Source organism: Vombatus ursinus, unplaced genomic scaffold, assembly GCF_900497805.2.
Source record: "Vombatus ursinus unplaced genomic scaffold, bare-nosed wombat genome assembly UNPS02014809.1, whole genome shotgun sequence".
NCBI lineage: Eukaryota > Metazoa > Chordata > Mammalia > Diprotodontia > Vombatidae > Vombatus > Vombatus ursinus.
In genome coordinates this window covers 21,818,933-21,842,954 of record NW_020954587.1, presented here as the reverse complement: position 1 = coordinate 21,842,954, position 24,022 = coordinate 21,818,933, and the positions used below count along the sequence as shown (strand labels likewise).

The window sequence follows — 24,022 nt, the reverse complement described above, 5'->3', positions numbered from 1 at the left end:
CAAAGGAATACTCAAAAAATTACAAAAATTTGTTTTATATATGCATAGACTCTCACATAAGCATTCTAATGAGGTATGACTAAGCAGGGTATAAAACAGGGTGGATATATCTGTTTCTTAATCATGTGAACAATGTTGATTATATTGATACATACATTATATACATACATTATATTGCATTGTTACTTTTTTAATTTATTCAAAAGACAAATTGGTCCAATATAGTACCTGATTCTTTTAGGTCCTATATAACAACACTAGTTTTACAAAAGAAAATTTCACAATCTAACAACAATTTGACAGGTGTATTTTTAATTTAAAATGATAGTTCTGAAAATTTCTGACTTCCTTAGAAACAGAAAAAAACCAGAAGCATATGTCATAAAGTAAGATATTTTGTAAAGACAACAAAAGTGATACAACGTTGATAGTTTAGCACATTTGGAGAAAGTAGGTTAAGAGTGGGTAGGGGGGAACTTTGACCAAGTGAAATATTTAGACCAGTGCTGAAATAAGTTATCTTAAATGGTTAGCCTTTAAGAAATATTATATGTATATACAGACATATATGTGTGTGTGTTTATTTCTAAATTCCTATTTTTCTTTTAAAATATATATTTAAATGTTTGTGTAAATATTCAAAGGTGAATGTATTTTACTTGCTATGTATAAAATGCAAGTAAAATGTGTACATTGTTTTTATTACATCTTTTAAAATTATTTTTATTGAACAAAATGAGTATATAATTGATGATTTTCCACATTGCACATGCAATTCAATGAATTTTATTAGGATTACTTGTGCTAATCATGAGTAATTATGAATTTCTGTATGTCAAATTCTGAATGTTTGCCATATATTTAAACTTGACTGGGCTGATAGATTTTTGTATTGCAGGACAGCTGTACATTCTTCTCATAAACTATTTTCTGACTTTCTTTTTCATTTAATGCTTATTCAGTTCTGTGGATACTGTTCATTTTGTTTCCATGAATTTAACATTATGGGGACTTGAAAAAAGTAAGAGCTTATTAATATATGTCATGTGTGCACAACAACAAAATGGAATTATATTTTTTGACAAAATGTTTGCACCAGAAGAGAAATAACAAATGTTCTTGTGTGCTTTTATGAGAATAATGAATACTCCTGGAAGCAGTGAAATCATCTATTTTTCTTATGACTATTTTAACCATATTCTGCTTTTTCTAAGGGTATGTCATGAAAGGCAGCATGGCCTCGTAGTTAGAGAACCAGCACTGGACCAGGAAGATCTGGCTCAAGCCCTGTCCCTGACATTGGCTACATTACCCTCTCAGTACTCCAAACATCTCTAAAACTAGAAGGTACAGAAAAAATCCCTCACCTGGGAGTTGTGAAATCACAGATCTAATTCCCATCGTGTGGACAGATCAAGTTATTCCTTTAGGACTTTAATTTTGATTAGGATATTTTAAAAAGAAATGTTCTCAAAGTTTGGAGTTGAGAATTTTTTTTAATCACTCTGTAACAAACATTACTTCAAATATTGGCCATTAACTCTGTCAGTGTTCCCTAAAATTAGGATGCTAAAGCTTGATTTAAGATGAGAAGAATATTAATTATCATAAGATTATAGATTTAGAGTTGGGAAGGACTCCAGAGGCCTTCTGGTTCAATCCTCTCATTTTACAAATAAAGAAACTTAAGCCAAGAGAGATTTAAGTGACCTTGGTCCATCAGGCAGAGTTATTTGAGGTTTCAGAATAATGTTTGGGATAGTCATCCCTTTTAAAATAAAGCCAGTGCTACCTAGTAGTCTATTTTGTTCTTGTTTTGGTTTAGTTGATGGGATGTAAGGGGAAAAGGAACAAAACAGCTTCAGTTTGAACATTTTCCTGAATACCAGCACAGTATTTTTACAGTTCTTTACACTCATAGTTTATGGCATTTTGATGGCAAAAATCTAAAATGTATTTTTGAATCAAAATAGTTACCTCTGTATAAGATAATTTAAATCTATGCATACCTAGTCCTTGCCTCTTAAATCTGTTTGACACTCTAAAATAATGAGATCTGGCATATGGCATCTCATTAGCATTCTGCACCAGAGATCAGGTCATAGTAATGCTACACTGAATTTTCAGTGTTTTTCTCTGACCTTCAAGGTACTGTTACACATGGTTTGCCAAGAACACATGCCAGTTTGTCCCTCATTGACCTTCCTGCTCTGCTTGGTAAGTGTAACCATGTTGTCTTGTGCTTTCTTTGGAAATGCTTCCAGTTTGTTTGCTTTTAATTAAGAGGCCAGTTTCTATCATTGTCACCTTGAATTGATTATTACAGAAGTTCCAATATAATGGCATAGCTCAGTTTCCCTGTGGGTATCTGGGGGTGAGACTGAGGACAAACTTGGGTTTTTTGAAATAAATGTGTTTACCTCTTCTGAACTAGATCCATAATTTTCAGCTACATGTCTGGTGGCTGTGCATGAGGATGGCTGGAATGTCCCATGTTTGGATAACAGGTGGTGGTAGTTTAGAAGTACAAAGGGAACTTGTCCGGTGGGCTGCATATCCATCATGTGTTCACTTTCAGAGTCATGGTTTACCTTTGCCATCATTATGTTATTGCCATCTGGCTGATCTGAATGAGAGGTGTGGTGTCCAATGGGCCCATACTTAGGTTCCTTCACGTATATCCTTGTTTGTTCATATAAAGCTGGCACTGGTAGAAGATGGCTTAGTTGTCCGAGTGTCTTGGACTGGAAACATTCTGATTTAGGTAATAGGGAATTTGGCACAAAGTTCAAAGAGGGCTTTTCACTTGCATTCATTTTTTCAGGTATGTCCCTGTTGAAAGCTAACTTGCTTTCTTCCTTGATGAGATGGTGGGGTGGATGTATCCTGCTTTCTACTTTGTTGGGTTTCAAGATGCTGGAATCATAAGCATCCTTCTTCTGCTGGCTGTTAGGGATGGCCGTGGCACAGCTTGTAAAGCTATCAGATGTGGCGTCTTCATTATATCGTTGGGCTGATATGGGCACTTGAAGGGAAAAGTATAAAACATTAGACAATGGAGTTTCTGAAATCAGGAATCAGGAACTGTATAAGAAGCTGTGATCTCATGCCAGCATTTATATATTTTAAGTATAGAGGTATGTATGTCTTTATGGGTGGGGGCAGGGAGAGAATGACTGTACTAGTTATCGTACAGGTAGACTTAAAAGAAATCCAGACTAAAAAGAAAACAACAAAATCCCCATAAGTCGATGCTGTCTATGAAAATGTCTAAGAATTTTTAGACACACTAATTTACTTGTTTAGTTCTAGAGTTGGAATAAACAGGAGTCCCTGTCCTGCATCTTTGCTATATCATTGCTTTTTTGTTGGTTGTTTTTTGACAAAAGCAATAACTATCCTCCAGAGTTAGATATATGCAATCAGTTAGCTCTCTATATTTTTATTTTTCTCTTGAAAAAAAGGATTTGTTAAAAACTATTAGAAAAATTAGAAAGCAATCTGGTAGAGACTAAGTAGTCCAGTATCTCACACCAAGTTGACCTCCAAATGAGTACATGACTTAAATAATAAAGGTTGACATCATAAACAGAGGAGCAAGGAGGAAATTGCCTGTCAGATCTATGGATGGGGAAGAGTTCATGACCAAAGAAGTGATACAGAGGATCACAGAAGGTTAAATGGATAATTTTGATTACATAAAATTAAAAAGGATTTGCACAAACAAAATCAATACAGCTAAAATAAGAAAAGCAGGTAAATGAGGGAGGGAGAAAATCTTTTCATAAAGTTTCTTTGCTAAAGGTCTCATTTCTTTCCTTTTTTTTTTAAGGCAATTGGGGTTAAGTGACTTGCCCAGGGTCACACAGCTAGTTAAGTGTCAAGTGTTTGGTCCTCCTGACTTCAGGGCCGGTGTTTTATCCACTACAACACCTCACTGCCCCTAAAGTCTCATTTCTAAGATAGTGAATATAAGAATAAGAGCCATCCCCCCCCCAATAAATGGTCAAAGAATATGGCCAATTTTCAGAAGCAAATACAAGTTGTCAATAGCCATATAAAAAAATGCTCCAAATCACTAATAAGTAGAGAAATACAAATTAAAACAGTTCTGAAGGTCTACCTTAACACCTATCAAATTGAAAAAAAATTAACAATAAAAAGGAAAGAAAATGGCAAAGGCTGGAGAGATTGTGGAAAAATGGATACATTTATACGCTGTTGCTGGAACTACTGATTGGACCAAACCATTCTAGAAAGCAATTTGGAATTATGCCCCCAAAGTTACTAAACTAAACCCTTTGACCCAGCTACACCACTATTAGACCGATATTCTAAAGAGACCAAACAAAATTGAGAAGGATTCATATGTACAAGAATACAGGATGTTTCAGCATCAACGTCTTAAAACTGCTCTGAGATTTTGAGGATATCTTATATTTACAGAAGTTCTTTTTTGCGGTGACAAAGAACTGGAAACTAAGGGCAAGTGCAGCATCCATTGTTGAATGGCTGAACTAGTTATGGTTGATGAATGGGATGGAATACTCGCATGCTATAAGACATGAAGGATGGTTTAAGAGAAACCTGGGAAGTATGCAATGTGAAATCCAGTGAAGTAAGCAGAACCAGAAGAACAATTTAGACAATAGCAACAATATTGTAAGAACAAATAACTTTGAAAGACTTAAGGAACTCTAAATAACACTGTGACCAACCACAATTCCAAAGGACTCATGTTTGCTATCCACCTCCTGAGAGGTGATGGACTTAGAGTGTAGACTGACACTTGTTTTTAATATAGCCAATGTAAACATTTATTTTGCTTGACTACACATCTTTGTTATTAGGCAGTCTTTCTTTTTCAACTAGGCAGGGAGGGGGAGTCATAGGTGGATGAGAGGGTAGAAAGAGAATTTTGGTTAATTAAAAACATTTTAATTTTAGGGAAAAAAAGTTTTTGTAGCACCTAAGTCCCACAGAAATTAAGAATTGAATCACAAATTAACACTACTTTTTATTTAATGGAATTATGTTGAGCCTCTCTCATTTTTTTCAATAGCAACATAATATATAATAAATATAATCCTGTGTCACATTCAAAACAGGCAAAAGAAATCTTCTGTGGCTACATGTGAATAAATGTATCATTGATAGCAAAATCCTTATGGTTTCTTTAAAAAAATTTTTTCATTTAGATATTCTGGGAAATATCTTTTCTCATTACTTTAAGGGGCCAAATGCATTTGTTATTACTTGAATCTTCAGTTCTGATTTAAGTTCTGTTTCTGTTGTAACAAGTCACATTAATAATTTCACTAAATCTTTTGGTCCTGTTACCTGTTCTTTTTTTTTTTTTAAACAGGTTGAACTTGGTTTGGGTTTTTTAAAACTCTCTCTACCCCCACCATGTTTAATTCCTATGTCTCAGAAAATGTTATGCCTCCCAAATCAATTCAATAAGTATTTATTAGTGATTTACAATGTGCCAGGAACTGTGTCCCATGATGCCTAATTTTACCAGATGGAGAACTCCAAGTTTATACATGTGAATTTTGAATGTCAGTGATTGTCCAGGAATACTATAAAAAACAAATATCAGACTCAGGAAAAACCTCTGATCTCCTGACCTACATGATACAACAGACTGCCTTAAAGTTATTAATTTGCTTATACCTATATTGAAAATTTGCCTATTTAAACAAGAGGTGCTATAATTATGAAGTCTATATTTTTGCTTGAATGAATTGAAAAAGCATTCATTAAGTGTATTATATGCAAAGCACTGGGGATACAAATAGAAACTTAAAACAATCCTTTCTTTCAAGAAGTTCACCTTCTAACACATGACAATAAGAACCTTGGTCAGAATCTTATTATCAGATATAACTTTTTTTCTATGGCAATTGTAGTTACCCATCCATAGGAATTGTGTATCAGGTTGTCATTTCTTGGTCTACTCAGTAAAACCTGTTGGATAATAGTTTAGTTTGGATAAACTGAATAAAATTAAGATTTCTTGAAAATTCTTGGATTAACTCCTAACCTCAACCCTCACACTTAACATCCCATAACACCTACAGCTACATTCGTGCCAATGCCACAGTGCTGATATGACGGTGTCAGTCCAGAGAGCATGCAACAGTTCTGTTCATAGATTATTTAATAATAGTACTTAGTCTCACTAAAGCCGGAGAAGAGTATATGAAGCTTCACCATCATCTGCTTCCTGTTTAAGAATGTCTTTTTATCTGCCAAGAGAAATTGTTTTTATTCAAACACGAAAATGAAACAATTGTATTCTGGCACTATCAAGATTCTGGTGAAATTTAATATTGAAACTCAGATAATATTCACTCTCAAATTTATTTGTGGGTTCAGTGTGGCCTTTAGAGTTTGTGACAGTCTTGGAACATAAATTTCTAAAATAAATATGCATATTATTTGTTGGATATTTTGAGATTAATATTTATTTAAGAATTTTCTTTCCAGAGATGAGCCAAAATGGCAGAGTTAGTGGGAAATACAACTGAGCTCTCCCCAAGCACTCCATAAAGATCTCGAAAATTTTCTAGACCAAGTCTTGATTGGGAAATACTAGAAATAGAACAAGGAATTTTTTCCAGCCCAGATCAACATAGGGGAAAAAAAGAGGTCTGTAGACTCTGGGGACTAGCTCTGGCCATTAGAATTCCAGCACAGGAACTGCAGGAAGGTCTGCCCAAGCCTGTGCCCCAGGGCAAGAAGAAGTCCCAGACACACACACAGGAGCCTGATCTTATGCAGGAAGCAGGAAGAGGGGCCAGCTGGCAATTCTGTCACTACCAAGTGCTGGGTCACGGAATTAAGGTGGAATAAATAGGGGACCTGTGCCTAAGAGTGACAGTTCAGGAGTGGCATGCAGGGAAGGGTTGAGGTACCTAGCTGTGTGGGGCCCGAGGAGCAAATACAGAGGAAAGCAGCAGCTGTTTGACATGGGAACAAGGTCTCAGATCCAGCTTTGAACTCAGTCTGAAGTCTGCAGTGGAATAACTAGGGCAGGAACCCCTGACTAAAGGGAAGCCTACGATTCTGTCACTGAACTTGCAGAAATTGCCCACTTGACCATAGTAGCGGCAGTCTACTAGAACTCCAATTTGTTGCAAGCCCACAGTTGTGTTGCTCAGACCCAAACCCAGGTTTGGAACTTGCAGAGTTCAGAAGCACAGTGCTCAAACTTTACCTTGGACCAAACAGCTTTGAGTACACTTAAAGTTTCCAGGTCCCCAGTCTGAACTGTCCCTAAAATCCTGAAATACAATACTCAATGCCCAGGGAAAGCAGCAAGAGGACAAAGCACAGCATAGACATTTCCTTATGAAGAGCACAGAGCCTCACCCCAACATAAAGTTTGAATTTATGAAGTACGGCTGGAAGAGTGAGTAGACACAAAAAAGAATCCCACCATGAAGAACTATTATGATGACAGGGACACTCAAGAAAGAAACCCAGAAAAAGAGGATGACTAAAACATGTGCAAGAAAAGCTTCAAAGAAAAACACAGCTTGGGCACAAATTCAGCTAGAATTCCTAGAAGATAAGAAGCAAGAGGGAAAAAATATTTTTAAATTATTTTATAAATCAAATGAGAGAGCTAGAGAAAACAGTTGCAAAAGAAATAGAAAAAAAATGAGAGCTATCAAAGAAAGACTTGTAAAGAGAACTAAGAGCACAAGAGGTACAAACCTTAAGCAACAGACTCCTTGAAAATTAGAAAGGATAAAATAGAAGTTAATGACTGCCAGAGACAATAAGAAATACTAAAACAAAGACAAATGTCTGGAAAAAAAATAAAAGAAAATGTAAAGTGTCTCACAGCAAAAACAAATGGAAGATAAAAATTTAATCATTAAAATTGCATGAAAACCCTGAACAACAACAGCAAAAGCCTTCATGTCATATTTCAGGAAAAAATAAAAGAAACATGCCTAGATCTCTTAGAACCAGAGGAGAAAGTAAAAATAGATCTACTAGTCACCTCCTGAGTGAAACCCCCAAAAGAAAATTCCCAGGAACATTATGGCCAAAATCCAAAGCTTTCAGTTAAAAAAAAAAAAACTTCCAGTGGCTAGAAAGAAAAAATTCATGTGCTAAGGAACTACACACCACATATTCAATAGCCACCACTATAAAAGAAGAGAGAGCTTGAGATACAATATTCCAAAAGGCAGATTCCATGTATTTGGAAAGAGAAGAGTGGGTAAAAAAACCTTTGAAATATGAAATATGAATCAAGAAAAGCAAAGTAAATAAAAGCGAAGTGAAGGGAATAAGCATTTATTAAGCACATACTATGTACTAAACTCTGTGCTGAGTGCTTTCTGAATATTATCTCATTTGATCCTCACAACAACCCTGGCAGGTACTATTATTATCCCCATTTTACAGTTGAGGAAACTGAGGCAGAGGTTAAATGACTTGTTCGGGGTCACACAGCTAGTAAATATCTGAAGACGTATTTGAACTTGGGTCCTCCTGACTCCAGGCCCAGTAGTCTACCCACTGCAACACCTAGCTGCTTCAACAAAAAACAAAACAACAACAACAAAAAAAAACAGATGAACTGTTTACATTGTAATATGGAGATAATATGGAGTCTCTTTGAAATTCTATTAGCAGGGGTCATGATATAAATCTAATAAGAGAGGAACAGTGAATGGTTTTGATATATTTTGATCTTAAGAAAGAGAAGGGGGGGCAAGAATACACTGAGTAGAGGAAGAGAGGAAGTGTGGTGCAAATTATCTCATAATTAGTGTGAAAGGTAGGTAGATAGCACTAAGTGCTTATTATGTGCCAAGCACTGAGCCAAATGATGAAAATACAAATACACACAAAAAGAAAGATAGTCCCTGCCCTCAAAGAAATTACATTATAGTTGGGGGAAGACGATACAAAAAGGGAACTGAAAAGTAGGCTGGAAGGGAAGACATGAGGAGGAAGTAAGAGGTAGTCTAGGGCACCATGGGCTGGATCAGGTTTGAAAACATCATGATGACTCAAGAGGTCACATCTTCAAAAGGCATTTTGGAGAGTCACTCACCATTCAGAGGAAGAACCCAAAGGGGTGAAGGTGTTCCCAGCGTGAGAGGAAGTCTTCTGGGGCAGAAATGGAGAAGTTTTCTGGAGTTTCATGGACTGATCCATATTGAAAAAAGCATGATGGCTGGTGTCAAAAGAGGAACTCGTAATCAAAGGAAGAGGTAATAGAAGTAGAGACTTTGCCAGAGTAAGAAGAAAGAAAACAAGGAAAAAAGAGGTGGGTGGAGCTGGCAACATTTGAACCTTAGTTTCATCTGAACTGATCAAAGGAGGGAAAAATATGCCCACAGAGTTAAGTAGGCAGAAATAGATTTCATTCAGCAGAAATGCAATTAGGGAAAGAGAAGAGAGAAGAGGGAATAAGATGTAAGCAAACTCAACTACAGAGATTAGGTTGAAGAGAGATTGAAGGAAAGAAGAAAAATGATAACTTGTGACTGGGATTTGGGAGAGGGAAAGAGAAGAGGTGTAAGGGAGCACCTAGAGCACTGGTTATAGTACACTCTGTTCACAACCCTCTTCTTATGATAAAGGCAGAAGAGGGAGAAAACAGAGAAAAAAAGTATGGGAATGAATGAAAAAAAATTAACAATTAAAACTCATGACTATGAATCTGAATGGGATGAACTCATCCATAAAACCAAAAAGTCGAATGGATTAGAAAGCAGAATCCAAAAATGTTGTTTACAAGAAACATAATTGAAACATTCACAAAGAGTTAAAATAAGGTGCCAGACCAATACTTTAGCTGAAGTTTAAAAAAACAAAAAAGCAATGATAGCAACCATGACCTCAGATAAGGCAACAGAAAAAAGGAACTCAATTTAAAGGTATAAACAGGGAAATTAATGTTTTGCTGAAAGGTACCATAGGAAATGATTTAATGTCAAAATTAAACCATGCACCAAATAAGATAGCATCTATATATTTAAAAAAAAGTTAAATGAGTTACAGGGAGAAATAGACAGCAAAGTGATAATAGGGAATCTCAATGTCCCCCTTTCTATCCTAGATAAATCTAACCCATAAATAAATGGATTAATAAATAAATGAATAGATAAGAGAGAGATGAGAAAATGAGAAAGATATTAAGGACCTCAACAGAATTTTAGAAAGGTTAGATATGATAATCCTCCGGTGATTACTGAGTGAAAGTAGAAAGAAGCATACATAATTCACAGTTGTGCATGTTACTTTTACAAATATTGACCATGTGTTAGGGAATAAAAACTTTACAGACAAATGCAGAAATACTAAATACATCTTTTATGGACCACAATGCAATAAAAATATATTCAATAAAGGACCACTGGAAAAAGTATTAAAAGTAAACTAGAAATTAAATAACAATCCTAAGGAATGGGTAGGTCTAAAGAAATCATAGACACAATAGAAAATGTCATTAAAAGGTAACTACAACAATGAGACAGCATAACAAAATTGTGGAGATGCAGCCCCATCAGTTCTTCAGAGAAACATATCTCTAAGTGTCTGTTAAAAAAAAGAGAGAGACAAAGGCCATAATGATATATTGGGCAAGTGACTTTTAAAAACCCTAGAAAAAATTAAAAGCCTCCAATTAAGCACCAGAATATAAATTCTGAGAATAAAATAATAGAACAAATCCAATGAAAAATTGAATTAATAACAAAACTAAGGACCTGGGGATTTTTTGGGGGGTGTGAGGTCTGGGGAGGGGAATACAATAAAATAGATAAATCATTAGTTTATCTGATTTTTGAAAGGAAATCCAAGTTAACAGTATCAAAAATTAAATAGGTAAATTCCCTATAAATGAGGTTATTAAAACTATTCTGTCTGATTATATCAATAAAACTGATAATCTGAATGAAATGGATGAATATTTTTAAAAATACAAAATGTGCAAATTAGTAGGCCAGGAAATAAATGATGTAAATAACTTGATCTCAGGAAAGCAATTGAACAAACTATAATATGAACTCCCAAAAAAAAGCTGGCACTAGATAGATTTATGAGAAATTTCTTTCAAACATTTGAAGAATAATTATTATTTTACAAAAGTTGTTGAAAAAAATAAGAAAATAAAGAGACCTACTAAATCTCTTATACAATATGAATATGGACTTGATACCTAAACCAGGGAGGTTCAGAACAAAGAAAGAAAGCTACAAATAATATTCTTAATGAATATTGATGCAAAAAATTTTAAATAAAATATTAGCAAGAAAACTACAGCAACAAATCATAAAGATTATATACTATGATCAAGTTGGATTTATATGAGGAATTTGGGGTTCAATATTAGGAAAAATATCAACCCAGTAGAATCTAATAAGAACAAGAATAACAGAAAGCATATGATTATATTAATAGATGCAGAAAAAGCTTTTAGCAAGATATAACACCCATTCTTCTTGTTTTTTTTTAAAAGAAACATTAGAAAGCATAGGAACACACCACTCTTTCCTTAGAATGATAATTGTTATATAGAGCCATTATTATATGTAATGGAGATAAACTAGAGGACTTCCATTTTCACTATTGCTATTTGATATAGTTCTAGAAATACTGGCTGTAGCAATAAGGCAAAAAAAAGGAAATTAAGCCTAGGCAAAGAAAAAAACCAAATTATTGTATTTTCCCTCAGATAATATGATAGCTTACTTAGAGAACCCTAGAGGGTCAACTAAAAAATTAGATAAAACAAATAATATCTTTTGCAAAGTTATAGGATATAAAATACATTCACATCAGCATTTCAGCATATTACCAAGAAAACTCAGCAAAGAAATAGAAATTATCATTACTCAAACAAATTAGAGGAGCATGAAAGAAATTATTCATTACATCTATGAAAAGGAGAATAATTCATGACTAAATAATGGATAGAGAGGATCACAGAGGGGGTAAAATGGATAATTTTGATTACATAAAATTTGAGGTTTTAACACGAAACCAATGCAGCTAAAATTAGAAGAAAAGCAGGTAAATGGGAGAAATATTTGTAGCATTTCCCTGATAAACTTATCATTTTAAAGCTATATAGGGAACTGATTCAAATTTATAAGAATAAGAGCCATTCGCAGTTGATAAATGTTCAAAGAAGATGAAATGGAAACTATCAAAAGGAGAAGTCTGAGTTATCAATGCTCACGTGAAAAAATGCTCTAAATTACAAATTTAAGTAACACTAATATTCCATCTCATAACCATCATAGAGTAGCAAAGTTGACCAAAAAGAAAAATGACAAATACTGGAGGAGCTGAGGGGAAACAGGTGGAATATTGTTGGAACTGTAAACTGGTCCAGTAATTCTTTTAGCAATTTGAAATTATGCCCTGAAAGTTACCAAATGATATATCCTTTGACCAGCAATACCTATATTAGGGTGTATACTCTAAAAAGATCAAAGAACAAGAAAAAGGACCCATGTGTACAAAAATACTTGTAGCAGCTCTTTTTTGTAGTGGCAAAGGATTGGAAACTAAGGGATGCTCATCAGTTGGGCAATGGCTGAACAAATTATGGTATATGGATGTGATGGTTATCCATTACCATTGTGTGGGGCACAGTTTGATGATGAATGAAACAGTTTCAGAGAACATTAGGAAGATCTATACAAACATGAAAATGAGGTGAGAAGAACCAGGAAAACAATTTATATAATAACAATGTTATAAAGATAACTTTGAAAGATTTAAGAACTTTGATCAATGCAGTGTCCAATCACAATTCTGGACAACTCATGATGAAATATGTTATCCACCTCCTGAGAGAGAGTTGATACTCAGGATAAAGATGGAAATATTTTTAGACATGGCCCTTTGTTACAAAGAGGTTGGCTTTTTTTCTTTTTGTTTTCAATCAGAGGAGGGGGAAGGTACATGGGATGGGAAGAAAGTATAATTTTATGGATTGAAAAAAATTAAATTGGGGCAGCTAGGTGGTGCAGTGGATAGAGCATCAGCCCTGAAGTCAGGAGGACCTGAGTTCAAATCCGGCCTCAGACCAAACACTTGACACTTACTAGCTGTGTGACCATGAGCAAGTTGCTCAACCCCAATTGCCTATTAAAAAAACATTAAATTATTTTTTTGAAAAATCATTTTTTAAAGTAGTTATTCAAGTTTCCCTTTTTGGTGGACATGAAAAAGAATATGTTATGAAAGACAGTTGAGTATTTTTGCTTTTTCCTCTGTTTCTTTATAAATTGGGCATATACTTTTGAAAACAGCTCTTTTTTTTCTGTTACGTAGTAATACCTTATAAGCATGAAATGATAGTAATTCCTACTTACAAACATAAAAAGGAAATGTTTAACCTGTATATCTACTTTCCATCTACCACCCATGGAAATTTCCCCCTGATATTTCAAAGACCTTTCCCTTTCCCATGTGTAAACACAACCCACCTTCATAATTGGGTGCCAGGTTGTGCCGTGTAACGTTCATTGGCTGGTCAGGAAGATTTTTAGCTGGAGGCTGGCTGTTAGGTACTAAGGGATTGGCATAATGCCACTGGCACTCTCCACTGGTTTGCAATGTGCTCAGGAAAAAACGTGCTACCTCACATGGGGATCCTTGAGACTGCCCAAATTTTGAAGATAGCATTTGTCTTTTGCTCCTGAATACATGAGAATCTATAGGAAAGGGTCCATAATGGTAAGAAAAAGGCAAGCTATAGGACGGGGCATATAAAAGTTCACTGTTTTCTGAATAAAAGTTTTGTTCTTGAGTATTTGTAGCATTTGTTGTGGAACTTGCTCTCCAATTTCCAACCTGGCCACATTCCGATTTGTCCATTTGGAAAGAGTCATGTTGCTGAAATGGCAAAGAAGACCAGTAAAGAGTTAGCTGGAAGATACAGCAGCTTAATGCAGCAGAGTATAATAAAATATACAGCAAACACTGTTATCCTGGGTTCTAATTTTATCCACTATGTGAAAATGGAGCTGGTCATAATGTGGAGGCCTCAGAGGAAATAGGAATACTTGGTGACAGTTGGAGGGGCACGAATTTTCCCCACCAAAGAGTTTGGAAACCAATGCATATGCTGTTTCTAAGAGTTTGAAATTAATTATTAAAAAAAAATAGGGAAAATTATTGATGAAAAATGCTGTGAAAATATGTAATACAAGCACAAATAAAATAAAGTTCTGAAGAGCTTACTATAAAGTTCCATCAGAATTCATGTTTTGCTATGGAGTATATACAACTCTGCCATCTCAAATTTTACACGATGCTATAGGAGTGATTAAAATGCCACCGCGTCCCTGAAGAATTTCCCCACATAAGGAAATCTCTCCCATGTAATTAGTGATTTGTTGTTATTCCATACTTGATGTGTCCGTATGAGCCTCACGAGACTGCTAAAGGGAGGAGGTTCTTTACAAGTGATAGCAGAATAGCTGGACCCCGCTTCCAGACGCATTCATTACCTGTGGTAGGTAGGGGCTTGTTCTGACTTTTGTCTTCATCTTGTTACTTTTGGATTTGGCTATTTTCCTAGGTTCTTGCGAGGTAGACGTTGAAGTCCTACAGGAATACTGGGTCTTGGAAGAGGTGACCTGATCCAATGACAACTGTATTTCCTTGTATTCAATGTCTCTGCCGAGAGACCAGGCAAGATTCATATCGTGCGTAACAAGACGTTTTGACAATGAAACATTTCTATTAAAATTTTAAAATCTATCAAGTTACATAATTTCATTTAACTGGATTCTGGGAAATGATCAGTCAGCACCGGAAAAAGGAAATCCCAGCTTCTCTATTAGTGCTGCAGCCCTTGAATTATATGACCTTCAGAGCTCTTAAGTCAGATCTGCACAACCTGTAAACTGCTTCGGCCTCAGATAGGTTAGGCTAGAGACAGACTGACGATGGTTGGTTGCTGTGGGACACGTGACAAACAGGAAAGTGCACAGTGGCAACCCTACGTTGTTCCCAGGCCACCCAAAATCCTTTGGCGGGCCACAAGCGGCCCGCAGGCTGTATGTTGCGTAGGCCTGCTCTAAGTTTAGGAATTATCCGACTGGAACTGAATGAGATCAGTACAGCTGTATCCAATCCTTTAAAACCTCATTCATATCCCTTGCGGAAAACATGAATTTAAGGAAGTTTATAAAGACAGAAAGGAAAAACGTGTTTACCAAGTCCATCTGTATCCTAACAAAGGATGTGCTTTTCTTTCTTTCCGCCAAAAAGAATGGGATAGGAAATCCTTCCTCAAAAGCCTCAGTCTTGGGGATTGTTGAGCTTGGAATCTAAGCTACCTTCCTCCTTTTCAATCGATACCTATGACTGCTGTGAAGAGTTGCTCACAATGTCTCGTTTTAAAGAAATGGTGGGTTTTCAATCATGACTTCAGAAGATTAATTTGAACCACGCCTCTTGGCAGAAAAGTGGTGGGCAAGAGGGATAAAATGGGGCATTCATTTTTAGACATGGCCAGTGTGTTGATATTGTTCAACTATTTATTTGTTACAAGGAAAGGGCTGAGGGTGGGGAAAGTGAGAATGATGTAAAAAGAAAAAAGAGAGAGTCAATAAACTTTTTAGAAAGTGGTAAGTCTTCCTTTGGTAAGAGCAAGACGATCTCAGTTCAAATCCAGCCTGAGACACTGACTAGCTGTGTGACTGTGAGCAAATTACTTAACCTTGGCCTCAGTTTCTTCATCTGTAAAATGAGGAAGGATTATATGAGGATCAGATGAGATCATTGTAAAGTGTTTAGCACAGTGCCTGGCACATAGCTATTATGATCGTTAATACGTAGTTTTTGTTTCTCTAGAAAGTATACATTTTCCCAATCTAAGATATATTTTTCCTGTGATTTTGCTAAAATTATTATTTACTTCTAAACAGCAGAGAAATGAAACTCCTTTGGTCAGAGGCTTTAGAGCCTAAATCTTTTTCTCTATTTAGAAGACAAAAAAGAATTATTTTCAGTGAGAATACTCACTATTACCCAGCTATATAGCTGAGTAACAAATATGGAACTAAAACTTTGTTTCACCTGATGAAGTGCTAAAGGATGATTTCGTTTTGTTCTCAACTAAACTTATTTCCCACACCTTTCATATAATAAGGAATTTCATTCCAAAGGCAGATTTGACCTTTAGTCTTAGTTCATCTTAAAGATGGCGAAAATATATCATGAGTTGTAGCCAGTTCATACAACAGAGGAATTGGCAGAGGAGAGGAAAACTCTTCTGCTTAATTTCGGGGACTGAGGAGGAGCAGTGGGGACTATGGACACACCAGCTTTTCCTTCAGTTTTTTAAAACAGCAAGAGGGACAAGGAAGGTGTGTATAGGTAAATGGGATGAGACTGCCTTCTGCCATATGTAATGGAGAGAGAGCAGCATTTCCTCCACCATGCTCTCATACTTCTATAACCAGATTACAGTTATGCCTGAAACATAGCTGCACTATCTCCTTTTTTTTTAAGTTTTTATCTCAACCAGAAGCAGGAAACTCCAAAACACTTTATAAAATAAATTGTAGTTAAAAAAACTAAACAGATGAACATCTAGAGAGAGAGAACAATTATACGCATTTTAATGTGAAATGATATTAAGGAGGAGAGCAAATATGTTTGACTTACGTGAGAACATAATTGACACTCACTATGCAGTGAGGTCTTGATGAACGGCTGTTGTGCACAATGGTAGCATAACTCTGTACCCAAACCCAGCCTCCATGCTTGGAAAGTAATCTGTAGTACTTGGTTGTGACTTGACCTTTCACCAACACTGTAAAAATAACATGAGATATTCGTAAGCTATAGTATTCTGGAGTTATGAATGAATTTCCTTAAAAAGCAAATATGTATATGCCACAAACATATATGTGTGTGTGTCTGTATACACACACATATGCTACCAGTTTGTGTGTTGAAGTCTATAACCTACTGTATATAAATATATAACCAATTATCAGATTGTTCCTTTGTTGATATTTCTGTTCCCCAATTACTTCTTTAACTGAAAGCTACAGGTCTTCTTACGGTCTTTTAGAAGGCAAAGAGTGGCTGAATCTCACAAAGGACAAGCTATTAATTTGTATGTTAGGAGAGATTTTTAGCTGGTTCACCTAAAACACATCCGTGCACAGTAAACTTACTTATTTACATTATTATAATTTATATTTTATACAACTTATACCTTTTCCCCTGAAAACCTATTATATTTCTATATAATATTGTTCATCTAATGTCCTCCAATTTACAAGGTATTTTTGAAAAATTTGGCATAGAGGCTTATATTGCATGGCCATAGTCCCTCCTGATGTACTTACTTACTAAACTAAAAGCTTACATCACTAATCCTTCACCAGAAAAGAGACTGTATGGCTATGTCTCTTTTCCTTAACTGGCTCTTGTTTCCTTAAAACTTATGGATCTACCTAAAAATAAAGGTAAGCCATTCTGAGAAGCCCTGTGGGGAAAGGAAAAAGATTTGCCTCCGGGAACACAGGTAAGTCCAAGGCCACAAACAGAAGTTCCAGGTCTCCTCAAATCATCCTTAGAAATAGACTAATTGGGACAAATATCTTGCACCCAATAATGCTAGTGACTCTCTATATCTACTTCCATGGATTCATTTATTGTCTGCATAGACAACTTCCAAAAGTATATATATCAAGTTCTAATCTTTTTTTTTTTTTTTCTCTGCAGTCCCAAATCTCTGGCTGCCTACTGGACATCTTGCTATTCCACTAACAATTAAAAATAATGAGGCCCAAACTAGCTACTTTTCCCAACTTCCCTATTCCTTTTGCCACTACCATCCTTTTGATTACAAAGGTCAGATCCTTGGGGTCATCTTCCTCATATCCAATTAGATGCCAAATCCTACAGATTCTACCTTCATAACATTCCTTGCTATAACTCACAGCACCCAGTTCTGAAATCCTAACTGGGAATCTTGAGATTTGTCATGCTGGAAGAATAGATTTCCTTCTCAGCCCTGAGATTCAGGGGTTGTTGTTAGTTTTGAGGGGAGGAGAAACTGGTCAGTCACAGCAGGAGACTTTCTCCACTTTCTCCCACAGCCCAGAGGGAGGGAAGACAGAGCTAAGAAATAAATCTGGGGCAATGTGAGCAGCAATGGCATTTCTGTGGCAATTAATCTCCAATCAACTTCTTGACCCCCACAACTTTATTCAGTACCTGCTGCTAGTTGGCAATTCTTTATGATTTTCCTTGCTATTTCTTTAAGTTCTTTCTATTTTCTAAAAAACACAGATTCTAACTAGGACAGAGATCTAAATCATTGTCCAAAACATCAAGATTGGTTTTCCCCAATAGGGAGCTCCAAAGCTATAAGTGTGACAGGATCTTACAGGGATGACTATTTTTTATTAGTAATTTTAATTTATAAGCTCCTAAAACAGCAGAGGGAGACCTATATGAACCAGGACAAATGTGCCCCCTACACCGAAGAGTGGGCTATTGTTATAGAGTTTAGTCTTAGATTGTCTTGGATTGAAGGAGACTCGGGCAAATCTTCTGTCTTCAAGTGATGGGAATGGTAGAGGTAGGGACCAAAAGGAATGTCATGACCAGGGACTACCTTAAGGGAGGAAAAAGCTTGATCTGCAAACAATCTACTTTCTCTGTTGTGAGAAGGGATTAAAAATAGCAAATTCCCAGACAAATGTTGCTCCACAGTGATTTTTTTTAAGGCAATTGGGGTTAAGTGTGTTGCCCAGGGTCACACAGCTAGTAAGTGTCAAGTGTTTGGTCTGAGGCCAGATTTGAACTCAGGTCCTCCTGACTTCAGGGCTGGTCCTCTATCTACTGCGCCATCTAGCTGCCCCTCCATAGTGATTCTTGATGGTTATAGCATGTGTCTATATATGTATCCTGTCTGCCCCACTCCCAGTAAAATGTTAGCTCTTTAAGGGCAGTTTTGTCTATGTATCCCCAGCACCTAACACAATTTTTTCAGCTAGAAGGTCTTCTCTCCCTTCACTAAAGGAGTATTGTTAGTTTTACCTGACTGCTTTTTTCCCCTCTCTTTTTTAATCTGTTTTTACAAGGGATAGGTAGAGGAAGGAGAGATATTGATTGAGAAATGAATGTTATACTTTTAAAAAGATATCAGTAAAAATAAGAAACTGCTTTAAGACTTAGTAGGTGCTTAATAAATATTTGTTGAATTGGGTTATGACTATGGGAAGTAGTTAAGAATTGGGTGACTCTACCAGTTGGTACTTGGGGGAAAAAAAACCCAAAGCTCATATGCAGTTCGCCTACAACAACAACCCTTTCATCACTAAGGCAAAGTCCTTCCCCTCTTACACATACACACATATACCCTTCAAGCTACAGAACTCCCATTTTGTGATTTCTTTTTCCATTTGTTTTCTTCTGCCTTCTGAAACTGATTTTTACCTTTATAAAAATGGAATAAGGGATAGTGAGTTGTCTTGAAGTCAGTCTTTTCTCTGACTGTTGTTCTTGTCAGTCAGTTGGTCTTCAAGTCATTCCTCTAACCCATGGACAAGTCACAATTTCTCAGTGCCCCTTGGCAGCTTGAGATTATAAATCATAGAATTGCACATAGCTGCATTGAGGGGAGGAATTTCCACATTTGCAATTCCTTATACTAACAAGGATCTGAACCCAAAATAAAAAAATGAAGCCTATTTTTATTTTGAAGGATCCAATCTGTTGCCAAGGCTTGTTAATTTCACCTTCACATCATCTCCTGCATGCCAACCCCACCTCCTGTCACTACCACCACTCTACTGCAGGTAGTGATCACCTCACACCTGGATTATTGTAATAGTCTCCTGATGGGTCTCCCTGCCTCAGATCTCTCACCACTCCAGTCCAGCCTTTATTCTGCCACTAGAGTGATTTTCTTTAAGCACAGATCCAACCACATAACCCCCTTGATCAATAAATTCCAGTGGCTCCCTCTTACCTCCAGGATCAAATATAAAAATGCTCTATTTATCATTGAAAGCCCTTCATAACCCATCCCCCTCCTACCTTTCCAGACTTTTTATCTCTTACTGCCTGGCACAGACTCTTCCATCTGAAGACACTGGCCTCCTGGCTGTTCCATGAACAAGATACTCCTCTCTGCCTGCTCCAGGTACCTGGAATGCTCTTCCTCCTTGGCTCAGTCTACAGAAGTCCTTAGCTTCCTTTAGGTCCCAACTAAAATCTCAAAGGAAGCCCTTCTCAACCTCTTCTAATTCTAGTGCCTTCCCTCCGTTAATTACTTACTATTTATCCTGTACATGGTTTATTTTGTATATATTTATTTGCATGTTTATATTATTTTTGGCAGTGGATAGAGTGGTGCAGTGGATAGAGTGCCAGACCTGGAGTCAAAGAAGATTCATCTTCCTGAGTTCAAATCTGGTCTCAGACACTTGCTGGTTGTATGACCCTGGGCAAGTCACTCAACCCTGTTTGCCTTAGTTTCCTCATCTTTAAAATGAGCTAGAGAAGGAAATGGCAAACCATTCCAGTATCTTTGCCAAGAAAACCTCAAATGGGGTCATGAAGAGTTGGACACAACTGAGATGACTAAACAACCACAAAATAGATTATTTTGCATATATTTGTTTCTCTCCTTAGATGATAAGCTCCTTAAGGGCAGGGACTATCTTTTGCTTCTTGGTGTATCCCCAGTGCTTAGCACAGTGCCCCACACATAGTAAGTGCTTCACAAATGTTTACTTATTGATCGTCTACCACACTTCAAAGAATATCAAGTGTTGGAGCAGTGTCACCTCTTATTGAATGTTCAGACTCACTGAAAGTGGATTACAACATTACATTTCTCAAATCGTATTAATGGTTGGGTTTAGAGTCTGTCTGACTCATTGGGGGAATGACAAAAAGAGGGAAAACTGTTGATAGGGATTTATTACATTGTAAACATATAATATGGAGAAACTAGGAATAAATTGTCTGTGTCATATATTAAACTAAGGTTTTGTTCTCATAGACTTGACAATAAGTGAGTTCAGTGACAAATTTTAGCTATCTATTAAACTTTAAACTGTTATTAACATTCTTCAAGGATATAAATATTTAATATTCATAGTCTTTTAAAAATATGATCTTGCAACATGAAAAATGTAAAAGTATGTTGATATATAATACACACATGCATACACACATCTCTCTTCTCTCTTCAAATGTCAATAAGTGCCGTCTCCTACCAGACACCTTTTCTGATCCCTCCAGATGCTAAAGCACATGTACTAAAATTACTTTGTGTTTACATTATATAGATTTTTTATTTTCTTATATTTATACATACTGATAAATTTCTTAAGGAAGGGACAATTTCAATTTTGTCTTTGTATCCACAGTGGCTAGCATAGTACCTGGAAAACATACACACACATGTACAGATATGTTTATGTATATATATATACACACAATACACATATACATGTACACACGTATACATACAAATACAGACAAATATATTCCACAATATTTTCCATAATTTATTTTCCACTCTATGTATATTTTTCCCAATCACTATGCTAGACACTATATGTGTGTGTATGTATGTATGTATGTATGTGTGTGTGTATGTGAAGTCTAGAGTGCCATCACTTTGTCTTTTCTGGCCCTTATTCCAGTGTTCTCATTCATTCTGGATATAGATTGTTTTGAATATGTTTAATCGCATAGTAAATAAAATCATAATTGCAATCATCATTATCATCTCACCTTTTCCATTTATAAGCATACTGTCATGTGTCTTCCTTTCACAGGTGAATGATGTCAGTAGTTTTTTGAACCCATTTGCAACTAATATGAAAATATTATAATTTCCAATAAGTTTGCCAAAACAATTGACCAACATTAAGGAAGTTGGAAATCTACTAGTCAAATTTCTACAAAATCTGCAGAACTGGGGGACATGATCAAAAAATAAGAAAAATATAATGACTTACATAAGCACAGCCAACCATGCACTTCTTCCATTCACATCTATATATTTCTTTGTGAATTATCTTTTTTGGTTATGACAATCGTTAAAATCAAGCATCAAAATAAATTGGACTTAGGAACAAGACCTTCAAATATACTATATCACAAAGCTTAAAAATAAGATCTTCAAAAATAGATACATATTCAATAACTGCTCTCACTGAAAATATTTTAAATATTAACATTTTTATTTAATATTGTGAAATTATTGATAATTTGGTGGGGGCAAAAATATATTTAAAAACCTTATTTATTTCATCTTAATCTATCCTTTTAAAATTTCTTTTGCATGACTAATAGTTCATATTTATCAGTACAGTAGTACCTGTAAATAATTTATTAATATACATATATTGGGGTACAAACTCAAATTTTTCTTACTGATAGGAATCAAAACATTTGGAAACCACTGCATTAGATCATTGATTTAGCTTTGCCCAAATTTTCTTCTGCCTTTATTTAGCTTTTGGAAGAATCAGGTGCAAACAGCAAGCATTTATGACCCACTTGCTATGTGCCAGGCATTGGTAAGCACTGGAAATAGAAATACAAAAATGACGCAGTCCCTGACCTAAAGTAGCCTATATTCTACTTAGAAGATACAACATGATTACAAATTAGTTAAGTACAGGACATTTACAAAATAAGTACAAAATGCTTTGGGCAATAGAGAAGGAATGAAAGGGATCAGGAAAAGTCCTTGAATAATGCTGCTTGTTCAATACTTCTGAGTTTAAACTTTCTACCAAACCCAGAAGTTCCTAAGACCCTTCTGTTCTGACAAATCAAATGCTTTCTTTCTCATTTTGTATGAATTTCTTTTTTCCTAAGAACCTCTCATCTCCTCTAAACTTCCTTCATTTGTAAATGGAGAACACAGGAATTTAATTTCTAAATCTGATAATGTCATGAGATCAAGAACAGACCTTATCAATACTTAAAGCCAAGGAGCCAATATGCTAGTCTGAAGTCCTCATTTCATTTTTATAAAAGACCTGAAACAGTTCTGGTAGTAGAAGATTCAATCGAGTTTGAGAAGGAACCTTGATTCCCTGAAACTCATCTTTTTTTAATAACAGATCTGAGAGCGGAAATGTCTTTATTTCATTTTAAGAATGATATCTCTTGAGTTCACATTTGACCAGGTAGAAAAGGGGAATTTCTTTCCCTATCCCTTGGTCAACTAATCCAACATAGATCTCTGAGATTATCACCTAGAGTTTGACTCCAATGTGGGTGTACATATACAAGGAAAACTATACTTTGCATTTAATTAGCCAATGTTTGTCAGAGACAATTTATTAATATTTACATGTGTTGCTTCTTGGTGGAAGATGTGTTGTTATTGGAATTCTTCTTAACTTGATAATATGTTTTGGTGTTTTTTTTGAGACTGAGTCTCCCTATTTCACTCAGGCTGGAAGTATAGTTGCTACTCACAGGCCTGATCGGATTACTGATTAGCATGGAAAGCTCTGACCTGCTCCATTTCCAGCTTGGGAGGATTTGCCCTCCCTTACCCAGCCTGGTAGTCCCCTAATCCCAGGAGCTCAACACACACTTAGTGCAGACAATTGATAAGCTTTAACACACTACAACTCAGAAATCCAGAGCTCAAGTGCTCCACCAGCTTCAGCCTCCGTAGTAACTGGGATTACAGGTGTAAACCACCAGATCTGGGCATCTTGTTACTTTATCGTGTTCAGGAAATAAAAGACAAAATTCCTTCATCAAGATAAAGCAAGGGTACAAAATCTAGGTTAGGGTTTTTTATTTGTCTAAACAGAACAATAGCAATGTCAATATTAGTGAACCCTAAAAGAAATATATTTCCCAAACCAATTATTTCTCCTTTAACCACTTCCTCCAAGGATTCCTCCTTCGTATCTGGTCAAAGGTAAACTTGTGATATCATTCTTGAATAGATCAAAGTCATTCCACTCTCAGTTCTCTTACAATAAACAAGATGAAGTTCTCTTGAGTT

General features: G+C 35.9%; 1 protein-coding gene across 1 annotated transcript in view; it reads right to left on the bottom strand.

Moving 5' to 3' along the window:
* Nucleotides 1–2,303: 2,303 nt before the first annotated feature.
* SIM2 (SIM bHLH transcription factor 2) overlaps nt 2,304–24,022 on the bottom strand; it is a 77,724-nt gene continuing 56,005 nt past the window's right edge. The window contains exons 8-11 of the mRNA XM_027875428.1: nt 16,669–16,816; nt 14,502–14,670; nt 13,476–13,884; nt 2,304–3,025 (exon numbers count right to left, since the gene is read on the bottom strand). Of these exons, the coding sequence (XP_027731229.1) occupies nt 2,304–3,025; nt 13,476–13,884; nt 14,502–14,670; nt 16,669–16,816 (1,448 nt within the window). The remainder of the gene's footprint in view (nt 3,026–13,475; nt 13,885–14,501; nt 14,671–16,668; nt 16,817–24,022) is intronic.